The 14,335-nt window shown below is 47.8% G+C and overlaps 1 protein-coding gene across 5 annotated transcripts in view; it reads left to right on the top strand.

Annotated features, from left to right (window-relative positions):
- TTLL11 (tubulin tyrosine ligase like 11) overlaps positions 1-14,335 on the top strand; it is a 237,215-nt gene that overhangs the window by 190,640 nt on the left and 32,240 nt on the right. For all 5 annotated transcript variants that reach the window (XM_042912021.1, XM_042912020.1, XM_042912023.1 and 2 more), the window contains one exon: positions 6,684-6,935. In XM_042912021.1, the coding sequence (XP_042767955.1) occupies positions 6,684-6,935 (252 nt within the window). The remainder of the gene's footprint in view (positions 1-6,683; positions 6,936-14,335) is intronic.

Here is a 14,335-nt window from a genome sequence, read left to right as displayed (position 1 = left end):
GTTTGTTGCTGTTCCTGTCACGCCATGCTGGGGAAAGAAGTGATCCAGGGAGGTGGCCGCGGCCAGGTGAGCCCTCAGAAGAACATTGCGCGGAGGGGGACCGGTAGGCCCAGCCTGGGCCTTACAGGGACTGGAGCACCGGACAGAGTTCCCTCCCTGAGTACTTTGCCTCATCAATTTGGAAACACCTGCCTCGCCCGCTCTATCATCTACTGCCTTCTGTTCAAATAGCATCGCATCACCATCAAGCAAATGGGGCCCTGCGATGGCAGAGATTCATCAAGTGACAGAGCTGGGCTACGTGGTAGTTCCGTTTATTTTTAGTGACTTCACCCTCCAGCTCTTTAAATTAGCTGCTGGGCTAATTTAAGGCGCTTCTTTGGTACGCGGTTAGCAGTCTCTTTAGGAATGACAAGGCGCAGTTAAATCCCCAAGAGACTGTGGGGACAGGTCTTGGTCAAATGGCAGGGAAAGGAGCCTGCTTACCTCGGTGCAGCACCAGCACTGCCCACGAGGCTCTCCTGCCAACCCACGGATTGCCCAGCAACACAATCCAGGGTGTTCTCTCCCTTTCTGACCCCCATGGTCAAGCCGTTGCCAAATCCACCCTCTTTCACCTAGAACCAGCGATCCTGAGATCTTAGCCTGCCTTGGAATCACCCACGAGGCTTGCTACGCAGATTGCCTGGCCCACTCACAAAAGTTTCTGAGTCCACAGGCCTGGGATAGGGCCAAGGATTCATATTCCTAACAAGATCTCAGGTGATGCTGATCCCGCTGGCCGGGGACGTACGCTTTCAGAATGATTGACCTGGAATATGCCAGTAGCTTCCTAACATCGTCCAGTCGCCTGCCTCGATTCAGGACTCGTGCTGCTGGCAGCCTCGTTCACCTTGACCACACTTCTGGTTTTGCCACTCCCCTCCCCTAAATCCACCACTGCTGATCTCCCGCACTACCAAACCCAAACACCCTTGTCTGACCTCCTAGATCCTATGAGACCCAGACACCCCCACCAGCTTCCTGCTCGTATTCCCACCCATTCCCCTTCATGCATACTACCCAGCAAACCAACCTCCTTCCATATGTTCTAGGTCCCACTCTGCATGTTCAACTGGCCAATTCCGCCTAGCTCACTCATTGTTTATGGATGGGTCTTGTCTCCCCCCCCCCGCCTCCCGCAACGTGGTCACGTGCTTCTGGGGTGGTAAGAACTGTGTCCACCTCACCGAGGCCCCTGGGACAGGGAAGTCCTCGGACAAATAAAATTATCGAAGGGCTGCTTAACTAAAAATGGTGACTATTTCTCTGAGAGACTTGGCGCACTTTCTCCGACACTGGAATTTGACCTTGCTTTATCTACCTTCTGATTTGGTTGCTTTCTGGGGCTGTTACGGAGTGTCTGCCTAAGGAAAAAAGTCTTTGGTTGGATTTAAATCCAATTGGCACAAGAACAATACAGTGAGCTAAGCACGGAGTGTGTAGTGGTATAGTCCGAAGTATGAATTCTGATTCCACTACTGATCTGTGAGGTTGGGCAATTATTCCGGTTCTCTGGGTCTTGGGGTTTTAATCTGTAAAATGGCACCTACCTCGTAGTTTCCGCCTACCTCGTAAACTTGTTATGAGAAACAAATGAGGTACTAGAAGCAAGTTGCTGGGCCCGATGCTTGACGTACAGTAGGTCCCCAATACATAGCAGACAAAATAAGAGTTAGGTGGTTTTTCACAAGAGTTTTAATAAAAAAGAATCCCATTTTATTTGAAAAGCGATAATAGATAAAACATTCCAGAATTTTAATGAATCAAGGATATACCAAATTCAATAAAAAAAAAAAAAAGAAAGAAATTACCCCAAAGGACTAGTAAGCTGGATTTATGTTTTCTTTACCAGTCACTTTTATTTCATAAACCCGCCGTTTCCATTAAAATGCTATTAAGTAAAAAGAGGATTTTACAGTATTTGTGATAACTTGGCTCTCGATGTGATCATTGGAATTAGCTCAAGCAAAGATACCATTTCTCACTGTTTTATCTCTTCTTCTGTATCAGCTACATCTTTACGGCCTTCTTCCAGTTGAGTAAAACACTTCCCCCTAAATTTGTGGTTTTGAGTCTATGAAAATTGTATCTGTGGCTTAGAAGGCCCTTGTCATCTTGAGCATATTAATTGGGATTCAGGAAGGAAGGGAAGCGGTAGTCAGCCAGTAAACACAGCAGCCCTTGAAAGAATGTGAAGGGCTCACGTAAAGGAGAAAAAAAAAAAAAACCCACTCCATCTGCGCGGCTCTGGGGCAGACCCTGTGGCAGGCTGAGGACGCTGGCGAGAGACCTCCTGTGACATGCATATCAGCGGGAAAGCCTGCCCAGCCCAAGAGGTCCCCTGGAGGTGGCGGGGTCCCCGTCGCCAGAGCAACCCAGGCAAAGGCCACCACCCTGGACCATCTGCTAATTAAGGGACCCACTGATGGTAGTGGCCTTATCTGCCCGGGATTGAAGTTTCTTCTCTGAAATGGCATTGCCATGGAAGTGTTCTGGAACTAGATAAGAGGTGATGCGTACACAACACTGTGAATGTACTAAATACCACTGAATTGTGCGCTTTAAAGTGATTAAAATGGCACCTTTTACGTTGCATGCATTAGACCACACGCCAAAAAATAGATGGCGTCATTGCACAGAAGGACCTCCAAGTCTGCGGCTAGCTGTGATGTGTCCTGTTTCGGAGAGGGAGCACATTCACTTAGGGACCGATCACCACATTCCATTTAGTCACAGACAGGCCATGTTGGGGCACCCGGATGGCTTCAGACATGCGCCTGACTCTTGATTTCAGCTCAGGTCATGATCTCATGGTTCGTAAGTTTGAGCCCCGCATCGGGCCTTGTGCTGAGCGTGGAACCTGCTTGGATTCTCTCTGCCTCTGCCCCCACCCCCCAACCTCCCTCTCTTAAATAAATAAAATTTTTTTTTTAAATAGGCCATGTAGACAGTCAATAGCCAACTGAAGGGGGCGGCTAATTAAATTATGGTTTGGCTTTAATACCGAATATTTCACATCCGTGAGAAATCACCTTCGTGAAAACGTGTTTAATGCCACGGGAAGATACTCTGGATGTGGGGCGCCTGGGTGGCTCAGTCGGTTAAGCGGCCGACTTCGGCTCAGGTCGTGATCTCGTGGTCCGTGAGTTCAAGCCCCGCGTCGGGCTCTGTGCTGACAGCTCAGAGCCTGGAGCCTGTTTCCGATTCTGTGTCTCCCTCTCTCTGACCCTCCCCCGTTCATGCTCTGTCTCAAAAATAAATAAAATGTTAAAAAAAAAAAAAGATACTCTGGATGTAACTTAAAGTGTGAAAAGAAGGATTTACACTATATGCAATGTGATCCTAACTTCATAACTATAGATAAGAAACCAAAACATAGTGGTCTTTATCCCTGAGCTGTGGGTGACAAATGATTTCGATTCTTTTATACGTCCTCAAAATGTCTGCAAAGAGCATGGATGACTGTTATACTCTGAAAACAAACAAAAAACAACCCAACTATTTAAAACACAACATAAATAACAGTACTTTGGATTCTGCGGCCCACCCTGTGAACCATGCTGTGCTTTCTAACAGTAGAGGGGCAACGAACGAGCCCTGGTTAGAAGGGCTGATTTACAATCCTGGTTCAGCTGTGACAAACCTTGCTGGAGCTCGGTTTCTTACCCGGAACAGAAGGCATAAGAGTAACAGTCACCTCGGGGCGACTGGGTGGCTCAGTCAGTTAAGCATCGACTTCAGTTCGGGTCATGATCTCGCAGTCCATAAGTTCGAGCCCCGCGTCGGGCTCTGTGCTGACAGCTCAGAGCCTGGAGCCTGCTGCAGATTCTGTGTCGCCCTCTCTCTCTGCCCCTCCCTGGCTCACGCTCTGTCTCTCTCTGTCTCTCGAAGAGTGAATAAACATTAAAAGAAAAAAAAAAATTTTTTTTTCAAAGAGTGACAGTCACCTCACAGGGCTGTGTGAAGAGCCAGCGAGGTACTGGAGATAGGACGGCTGATTGAAGGGTTCTCGGAGCTCTCTTCATTGTCACAGAGCATATTCAAACTGTACGTTTCCAAACCTTCCCTCGACCAAAAACCTAATGAGTGCTTAGCAAGTCAGCAACTGCCACTTCTCCAGTAATTTAAGAGCTAATTTCCAGAACACTACTACTCTTTCCTCATCTGTCTTCCTGTAACCTTCGTGTGGAAACATGTCATTTCACCTGAAAAGTAACCACTGACTTTTATGTACTGTCCTGAAATTCAAGGAGATGATGATAAAACCAGCTTAGCTGAAAGGAGATTGTGCAGTGTCCCACCCAGGAGGGTGTGCTTCTCAGGAGAAATCCTGGTGAGATTGAGCATTTGTTTCCCCAGAACCATCCACACGGCTGAACTTCAAAAGGGGTTTGTTTTCCTGGGGGCGCCTGGGTGGCTCAGTCGGTTGAGCGTCTGACTTTGGCTGGGGTCATGATCTCGTGACTAGTGAGTTCGAGCCCTGCACAGGGCTTGCTGCTGTCAGTGCAGAGCCTGCTTTGGACCCTCTGTCCCTCCCCCCACCTCAAAATAAACATTAAAAAAAAAAGAGCTGGTGTACAAAGCATCATAACCTTGGTATCTTACTTGAGGCATGGCTTGCCATTAAAAGCAAACTTGCCCACTTCAACAAATTCAACGAAACATTTCACAAAAGCCAAAAGCGTTCCAGGTCCTGTAGAGATAGAGTTGAATGAGATGTGGTAAGAGGGATTGGTCTACAGACAAATGCAGTGCCACTTGACCAGAGGAACAAAGAAGCAAGTCCAAGGAACAGGAGTGGAGCATGGAAAGAGTCATTGGTGTGGTCAAGGAGACATCTGAGCTGGTTCTGGAAGTGGACCAGAAGAAATGCGCCGGGCAGCCAGGGCCAGGGGAAGACCTCAAAGGCCAAGGAAAGCAGGTACAGAGATACCAAGACGACCCAACTTGGTGACTGGTGGTGAGCTCACAAGTGGGAACACAGGGGATGTGGCCACTTAATAAAGAAAAGAGTAGATAGTGGCCTTGAGCTCAATACCATGTGACGTGGTTGTAATTTTCCTGGATTAGTTAGCCAGTTGGGCAGTATGTACTGACCAAGTACAGCCTGCTCAGGGTTGTCTCAGGAATGGATGCACACGTGGAAAAGGTCACACCTGGCCCTGGACCAGCTGAGCGACGTGAGCTGCAAGGAAGGGCAGAGAGAGGCACCAGCTGTGGAAGAGAGCTGGGGTGCAGTGGGCCCCAAGTGTCCGGTCCGGGCCAGACCACCTGGCAACAGGGGAGGGTGCAGGGAGCACCCCAGGCCTATCTAGGGGTAGTGATAGGAAATGAGGAGGACGGAGAAGAAATCGAGAAGGGCCTTGAGTGCCAGAATGAAAAGGATGGGCTTCATTGTAGGCACTCGGGAATCCCTAAAGAGTTGTAGTAAGGGACAACCCAGCCAGGTTTGCTTTAGAAGAGGTGCCTCAGGGGACACGGGGTGGGGGGGGGCGCTGAGTCAGTTGAGCGTCTGACTCTTGATTTCGGCCCAGGTCATGATCCCAGGGTCGTGGTATCGAGCCCCACTTTGGGCTTCACGTGGAGCCTGCTTAAGATTTTCTCCTTCTGACCCTTTCCCCTGCTCACGGTCTTTCTCTCCTCTCTCTCTCTCTCAAAAAAAAATTTTAATTAAAAAAAAAGAGGTGCCTCAGGTGCCAGTGTCTATGGGTCTATGGATGGGAAAGGCTGGAGGCGGTTGGTATGGTCCAGGGGAGAGCCCACAAGACCCAGGTTGGGGAGAGCAGAGCTCCCCAGTCAGGAAATACTGAGGAGGTAGGCCTGGCATTTATCCTGACATTTTCTGCTTGGGTAGCTGGCAGATGGGGGTGACAGTCAAGGAGATGGGGAGTGTAGATTTGGGGTGAGGGAAATGGGCGGGTGTTTCAGCCTGGGGTGACTGGGGCCCATCCTGAAGGTGCAGCAGGTGATGAATATGTGGGTCTGGAGGTGAGAAGAACATTCCAAGCCAGAGGTGGCTATCTGGGAGTTTTAGCTGTGACTTTTCTTGACTCTCAGAATAATTTCAGAATAAAATATCCAGACTCTGGGATCACAACATGATAATCATGGTTTTTTTTTTTTGTATGAGTTCCAAATAAGAAAATAGTTAAGCCAGAAAACGTAATTGTGCCTATTCCTAGAATTGGGTAACTGATGTATCTTTGCAAATTGTTCATTGAACTGTGCTTCTGGCTTCTTGCCAGCCCTCAATGAGATTTTTTATATTTCTTAATTATTCAATTACTACCCACAAGTAGGAGTTTGAAATCAAACCTAGGCTGCTCTGTCATAGAGTACTCTCTTGAATCACGAGTACGGTAAAGGCAGTTGTCCACATTGGGAAACCAGGATGGGAGAACAGAGGACGGTCCTGGCTCTGTCCTGGGTTCGAGTCCCGACCTTGCCACACACTAGCTATGTGAGCTTGAGCCGCTCGCTTCTCTGAGGTCAGGTCGCTGGTCTGTACAATGAAAACAGTGTCAGTGATAACACCTCCTGAGGTATCTGAACTGTAAAGAGAGGAGAATATGTGTGAGAAGGCGCCGTGTCCTATGAGTCCTGCTGCACCTGTTGGTTCATTAATTGCTCGTGTACTTCAGGTCTCAGCAGCTTACGAAGCCATTAGCTGCAAAGGAGGATCCTTCCGACAGTGAGCCGGCCAGCGCCTCCGACGGCAACACGGATCCCGAAGCCCACCTGCCCTCCATCTGCCTTAAGCAGGTGTTCCCCAAGTATGCCAAGCAATTCAACTACCTGCGCCTGGTGGACAGGATGGCAAATTTGTTTATCCGGTTCCTGGGGATCAAGGGGACGATGAAGTTGGGACCAACAGGCTTTCGGACTTTTATAAGGTCAGTGAGACCGGCCCCTCGGCTTGGGGTTCGGGCAGGGTGGAGTCCGGCCCCGCATCTGGCTGGTCCCATCTCCCTGACCGCTTGGGGCGGTGGCAGGTGCGGGGGTGGGGGGGGGTCTGCAGTGCTGGGTCAGTGCCCCAGCCGGGGCTGGATTGGCCCCGTGGCTGGAGCTAGGCCTGGCACATTCTAGTTGGTGAATGAACTAATGAATGTTACAGATGTGACAGCTTTCGCCACCTTACACTTGTGGTTAAAACACAGTTTTGTGCTACCTTAAACTAGGTCCTTAGGCCACATAAAAATAATTGCCCCTCGGACTCAGACAGACCTTGTGTTTTTTAAACCGGGGTAATGTTCTCCCAGTGGTAGTGGCTGGGTGCTGAGCATTTAGGAAGCTACAGCAAAAAAAAAAAAAAAAAAAGGCCCATCTTCCCAAAGTGTCCATGTCGGGAGAGAAAAGCTAAATAATTCAGTTGATAAATAATTTAATGTATTTGTCCTGATATAAAAATAACACGGCTATATGATCGAGTATAACACAAAATTTGCATGAATTTTAAACATGAACCATGAGATAAATTAGCTGCGTTTTCGCCAAAGCCAACAAAATAAACCACGGCACTCAATTATTCCTTAACTTGCCTCTCCTCTCTGGGGCACTTTGGTGCAACACAGGTGTGAATAAATGTCTGAAGCAATACTGACTATCTGTGTAACCCTTGAGTAAGTTAGTGACCCTCTCTGAATCTCAGTGATCCCATAAAACAGGGATGGAGCTAGCAGGATCGTGTGTCACACACCTCAGGGAAACTATCTGCTGGCATTCGATGTTGCTGTTGTTTTCTCGTCATTGATTTTAATATTTCTACCTTCCACTTCAAAGTCACGCTCTCCATAATTTTGTTCACTAAAGCAAATAATTAGAAGTCTCGAATTGGAAACATTTTGTCATGCGCTTCTCTCCAACTGAATTTTCTGAATTCTAACTCTGGCTCTCTGATATTCCTGATGGGATGGTGAACAGAAGAATCAGCAGGAATAATTGCCATTTTAGGAAACCTGAGTTCGTACTTGCACGGTGATTATGAGAAGGGCTTTGTGTTAGCTCTGGGGGGGGGGGGGGTGGGAGGGGGAGGGGGAGGGGAAAGCCCAGTGGAAAGAGTCCAGGCTTTGAGTCTGGCTTCAGGACCAATCACATTACTTAATAGCTGTGTGGCTTTGGGCAAATCCCTCGCCTTCTCCAAGGCTCAGTTCCCTCGTCTATAAAATGGGAACAATCTCTCCTGCCTTTCAGGGTTATTATGAGGTTGGGATGTAATACATCCTCAAGCACCTGACCCAGAGCCTAGTTTACTGGAGCTATTTGTTAGGTGGGAGTCTTGTGACTATTATTTCCATTAGACAATGGACATTCTCAAGAAAGTCAACAGACGCATGTTGTTACTTCCCTGAAAATACTACCTGATACCTTCTGACTCATTTAGGAATTGCATTTGACTCATAGTAATAGATACTCATCTATAAAGGGTTTAAAATAATAAGATTAATTTTCTCTCATATAATAGGAAGCTTGACAGTGGGGATTCTAGGCTGGTTAATGACTCCACAATGTGATCATGCCCCACTTTCTTTTTGTCTTTCTGTTCATCCATCCTAAGCATGTGCTTTTCAAGCTTCAGGGTTGCCTCAAGGTCACAAGATGGCTGCTCAAAATCCAGCCATCATGGTCGAGTTCCAGGCAGGAAGAAGGAAGAATGGAGGAAAAGCAGAAGGCCATAGAAGAAGGGGGCGGGGAGAGATTTGAAAAAAATAGCTTACTGTAAGAATCACACTCTTGGTTGCCTCCAGGGTCAGGGAGGAAGCATAAGCCAGTGGGTGGGATCTGGAAGGTTGCGGAGGGGACATCCCTGGATAAAAGGAAAGGCTGCTGCTGGGCTAGTGTCACCAGAGCTTTTGATTTTCCAAGAGAAGCTAGAAATGCTGATTTTTTAAAGTTTTGATTGATTGATTGACTTAGAGCAGGGAGGGGCAGAGAGAGGAACAGAGAGAGAATCCCAAGCAGGTTTCCCACTATCAGCGCAGAGCCAGACGTGGGGCTTGATCTCACAAACCTCGAGATCATGACCTGAGCTGAAATCAAGAGTTCACACTTAACCAACTGAGCCACCCAGGCGCCCCTAGAAATGCTGATTTTTATATAAAATCTCAATACGTGCATATCCATGTTGGCTATTCAGAAAATAATTTTGAAACACTGGGTGGGTTCAATCAAAGTGTGACTGACCACAGAGCCCACCGGCATGTGAGCTCTGGCATGAGAGGTGGGGAACATACCAAGAGGGCTGCTAGGCTCATTCATGATCTCGAGAAGAAAACAGAACTGAGAATGGTTCTAGCAAAGGAGACTCCTAAAACACTCTCGGACTGGAACTAATGTCAAAACTATTGCTACAGATCTGTCTCTGTGTGATAGGCCTTATGATTTTTCCATCCTTTTTTTTTTTTCTGAATAATTAAGGGCATTTGCCAGTAAAACCGATTTTGGTGAGGTTGGAGGCCCTCAGGTCACTGTCTGTTGCAGCACTGTCCACGGGAGCCTTGGTGCCCTGAGTAGGGGGAACAATGTCTTCAGGTGGGGAGCCGGACTCCGGCAGTGAGCCCCTCTCCCCTCCTTCCACACCCACCCAGCCAGTGTCCTGCAGGAAGAAGTGGAGAAAATGTTGCACAATCGTTAATAGATCTTTCCTTTTGAAATATACCAAGAGATCCCAACAGCAACTTAACCGTAAAAGATGATACTCTGCACTTAGATTTATCTGAGTATGTTCAGTCTTGCCAGCTAAATTTAACAGCAAGCGTTTTCTCTTGCTAACAACTGCTCGCTCTCTCTCTCCTTTCCACTTCGGTTTAAATTTTGCTTCATTATGAATTAATAATATTTATGCCATATGTTAAATCGAGCCAAGTGCCCTTCTGTGGAGCACTGCGCAGGAGACGTACTTGCTGGCTAGATATACACTCCTCTCAGATCTCCCACACAAACGACAGAAGCTGAACTTGGCTTTCACCTGGACGACCCACTCTTTCTCTCCAAGTTCCTTAAAGAGAACAGGAGGGAACAAAACAAACATCCGACTGAATTTATTTTCAGTGACCATCTCTCATAATGTGCTGCATAGATCAGCAGTTTTAGGAGTGAATTATGCTAATGCCAGTCTGGCCACATTCTACTTTTCTACCAAGAAATGAGAAATAATGAACTGTCGTTCCCTTGTCTAGACTTAACTCATCGAACCAGCTTTTCATGTCGTTTCCTCAGGAGGCACATAATAGTAGCACATATTACCATGAATTAAGCGCCTCTTTCCCCCCCCCCTTTTTTTTTTATGTCATAATAATTCCTGGGGCGTGGAGACTTCTCTTTCTCTGAGAAATAGAAATTGTCTGATTCTTCAACTTGACAGCTTTCTTTGAGGGAAATGCATTTTTGCTGTTTTCCTTCCATTGGATTACTAATCTGGGGGGCTTTCTATGTAACTCACTAAGAACACATTTTCCAAATGTATCCTATATCAGAATTTGACATCAGTTTGCACGTGCTGGCGTTTTCCATTTCCACAGCCTGAACGTTAAACACTTTGCCAAAACCAGGTTCGTTTCTGGGAAATGGAGGCCACTTGGAGGGCCCTGCTCAGCCCCTTTGTGGTTTTTGATCCTGGTCTCCTTTTAAATTAGAGAATGGTTTTTCTCTTTTTCCTTTTTTCCCCCCTTCCATTCCCTTTTCTCATAGGGAGATATTAATATGTTTCATAATGGGTAGCTGTGGGGGGTTTTATGCTCTGAGAGGCAACATGGTGTGTTAGAATGTTCTGGAATAGAACTGTAAAGGGTCTTGTCTCCCCTTCTGTCATTAACTCCTTCCGTGACTTTGAAAGATCCCCCTGTTCTGTGATGATCTCTTTCCAGCAATATTGTGAGATCCTATGCCTGCGATATCAATAGCCTTTAAAAATATACATGTTATAAACCAGAATCATCATTTTCCCTCCTAGATATTTAGTGTTGGGTTTTTTTTTAATTAACAAATATTGATTACTTGTTAGCCTTCACCTTATAGAAAACTCTCCAGGAAAAAATAAGCTTCTTTTATTTCACAGAGAAGGATGAATGCGAAGGAAATTCTATAAATAGAATTTTATAGAGTGGAAAAAGTTGGTTTCTAAATTTCCCATGAGATGTCAGTAGTTGTTGAGAGGAAATGAGGATGGTGATTTCAGATCTTTCTAAACTTGGGCTCCTAATGAACTTGAATGATTTGTGATTGTCTCCCACCATATGTGCCCAAATTCCTGTGATTCTGGGAGGAAAACAAAAACAACAAAACAAAACATTTCTTCGAAGTGGTTCTACATCATGGAGGAGGGCTGGGAGTCGTCATTTGTTACTTCCCCATGTGTGCCAGGCACTGAGCTAGTCCTTAAAATGGTTTTGTATGGTGAGTAGCGGTTTCCTTGTTGTACAAATAAGGAAATTCTGATGCAGAGAGCTTCAGTGACTTGTTCAAGGTCACGTCACAAAGTCAAGATTCAAAGTCCTGTGCATTTGACTCAAAGCTCTTTTTTTTTTTTTTTTTTTTTCCGTACACATTTCCAGTCTATCCTTTCTCAAGAATTGTTCTGGTTTCTCATGTTACCATATTTCTTGGACTTCTCTTCCACTAAAGAATTTACTCCTCTACTCCTTAGTTATTTGAGGAACTGCATCCCAGGGCATAAGAGGAAACGCTACCAAGATTAAGAGCTACCAAGGCTTCATGTTTTTACCCCAGACTCTGAGATCTCTTCCACCCTCTGAGAGTGGTATCCAAGACGGATTGCGCTCTGTATCACTCACTGGGCTCAGAATCCCACTGACAAATCGTGGACACAAAATCAATTCTGCACCGAGTGGATGGATAGATGAAAAAGTCATTCGAAAGTCTTGACCCTCCAAACAAGGAGGCTTTTCCTGTTTGCGTCAATGCGAATGTTGAGTGGCCATGGGGACAAACCTAGGAGAATCTGTCTCCAAGTGACCCTGGTTGTCTTCCCCCAGCCTTATATCCCAAAGCTTCCCAACAGGGTCTCTCTAGAGGCTCTGGCCTTACTGGGCCCTGCCTGGGACTATGTCTCAAATCCCGGGTTCTTCCTGCAGCCCTGGGCCGGGCCATCTCCCTACTTCTCCCCAGAGCTCCTAAGTCCACTACTCTGTCCTCCAAGGGAGGACTGGATGTGAATCCCAGCTGTGTGATCTTGGGTAAGCTATGTCCCTTCTCTTGAGTCTCAGCTTACCTGTCCCTGGAATGGGACTAAGAGTACTTCCTTTGTAGGGTGGTTGTAAAGATGGACAGGAAAGGGCCTGGCATACTAAACGGGTGCCCGAGAAATAAAAGAATCAAAATTCTTTTAAAGCATCTCCTGTCTCCTGCAGCCAGCATGGGTCCCTCCTTCCCCTGTCCCCATACCAGATGTTACAATCGACTGTATTTGCAGGCATCACTAGGGAGGATGAGTTACCTCGGAAAAGGGATAAACGGAGAATTCTCTTTGGTAAATTACGGCCCCTGCTAAAGGTTTGACACTTCTATTTTCTACCTGTCAGAAAAAAATAACTATATACCAGTGGTCAGTTTGGTTTCCCTTTTTATACTCCATTAACCCACAGAGCAAGCCAGGCAGAGCTCCTGTCCTGTGGGGGAGCAGGTAGTCCAGAGGACACTGATACAATAATTAGAGAAAAGTGGTGGCCCTTCCTAACGAAGCTTGGAAAATGAGCAGCGCAGGTTGTTGGAACACCTTGGGAGAGACTGGAGCGTCGTCTCCGGTGGAGCCCAATAGAGATAGCCATCTTGGTGACAGGCGACATGAAAAGCTCCGCGTCCATTGACATGTTGTTACCGGGGTTCAATAGCTGTGCGCTGATGTGTTTGAAGTCCGCCACCGGTGACTTGTGATTGAAATACGGAGCAGGAGCCCAGGAGGAAGCAGGATGTGAAGTGATGGCCTGAGAAATACTGGCAGGGAAGAAAGGAAGGAAGAGGGAGGGCGGGAGGGAGGGAGCCAGGGTGCTGGCATATAAGGAACACCAGCCTCGTCTGGGCACCATGCCGGGCACGCTCACGGCCTCCATCGTCGGGGTGTGTGTGGGTTTGGAGGGGGGCCTCGGGGGTGCCCAAATCCTGCTTGCCAATCAACCCCTCTCCTGTCGGGCTTCTAAGGGACCTATTCACACGAGGGCCGATGACAAATGGGAAATCAAAGAACCACTTTATCATTAGCTGGGGCAACGGATGAGGCCATATTTGGAGAGTTGAAAGCAGCATTGAGCGTAATGCGGCCAAACGGACAGCTGGCCCAGAGGTATGACTCCAGGATCGCGAGGGCAAATCCAGCTTGTGTTGGGACTTGCTTCCCAGCACGACCCTGTTCAGGAAGGTGGTGCATCTGGACAAGCCAGGGGCTACCTTTGGTCTGGATGGAGAGCCCGGGGCCCTGACATCCAGACGCTCTGACTGGTGAGCTCCGTTTCTCCAGAATGGACGGGGCCACTTGCTGAAGGGTCAGCCCCAAGCAGCCTCCGAAGATCCCACACTCTAGTTCTGGAAGAGAAAACGAAAAGTGGGGAGCGGTTGGGAAGAGAACCAACAACGGTGGGCCAACCGGGCGCCAGGCACCACGCCGGGTCCTTGGCCCGCACCGCCTCATCCTTCTTCACCGCCGCCATGGGGGCGGATACTATTCTCTTCATTTTAGGTAGCAGCAAATGAAGGCACTGAAGGTTTAAGTAAATGCTCACGGTCACATAGCTAGAAAAAGCAGCAGAGCCAGGGTTTCTATCCTGGTCTGTCTGATGCCCAAATCACGTTCTTTTCAGTGTGCCAGACTGCCTCCCCACATCTCCAGACCAAAAAACAAAAAAAAAAAAAACCCAAAACCTAGAGGGGAGGCAGAGGATTGCAAACATGCCTTTGTGGCTTGGACAGGGAGCAGATGTGGGGCTGAAAACCTGGTTACCTTGGCCTCTGTGCACTGGAGGAAATAAACCGGGGGAGCCTCCGAAAGTCTGACGCCAGCCTCTCCCCACCCCTGCTGCTTCCAGGTGACTCCCCAAAGTCAGGACTGAGCGTGGAGGGGTGTGGGCCAGCCGCGCTCACCTGTGCTGGGAGTCTCGGGCTCACCGTTCGGGACCCACGTGAAATCTTCAGGTGACAGATTCCAATGGGTGACGTGCAGGAACCTCCAGCCCCTGTCTGTAGGTTTGGGCCCAGGGATGCATCCGGGAAGCATTCCAGTGGGGAATCACTTCCGGACAGAAGCGGCACCTTCAGTCTGTTTGGGTGACAGTGCTGTTTTCATTGG

Source organism: Panthera leo, chromosome D4, assembly GCF_018350215.1.
Source record: "Panthera leo isolate Ple1 chromosome D4, P.leo_Ple1_pat1.1, whole genome shotgun sequence".
Classification (NCBI taxonomy): domain Eukaryota; kingdom Metazoa; phylum Chordata; class Mammalia; order Carnivora; family Felidae; genus Panthera; species Panthera leo.
Note: the sequence above shows the minus strand (reverse complement) of the source record. Positions and strands in the feature narration are given on the sequence as shown.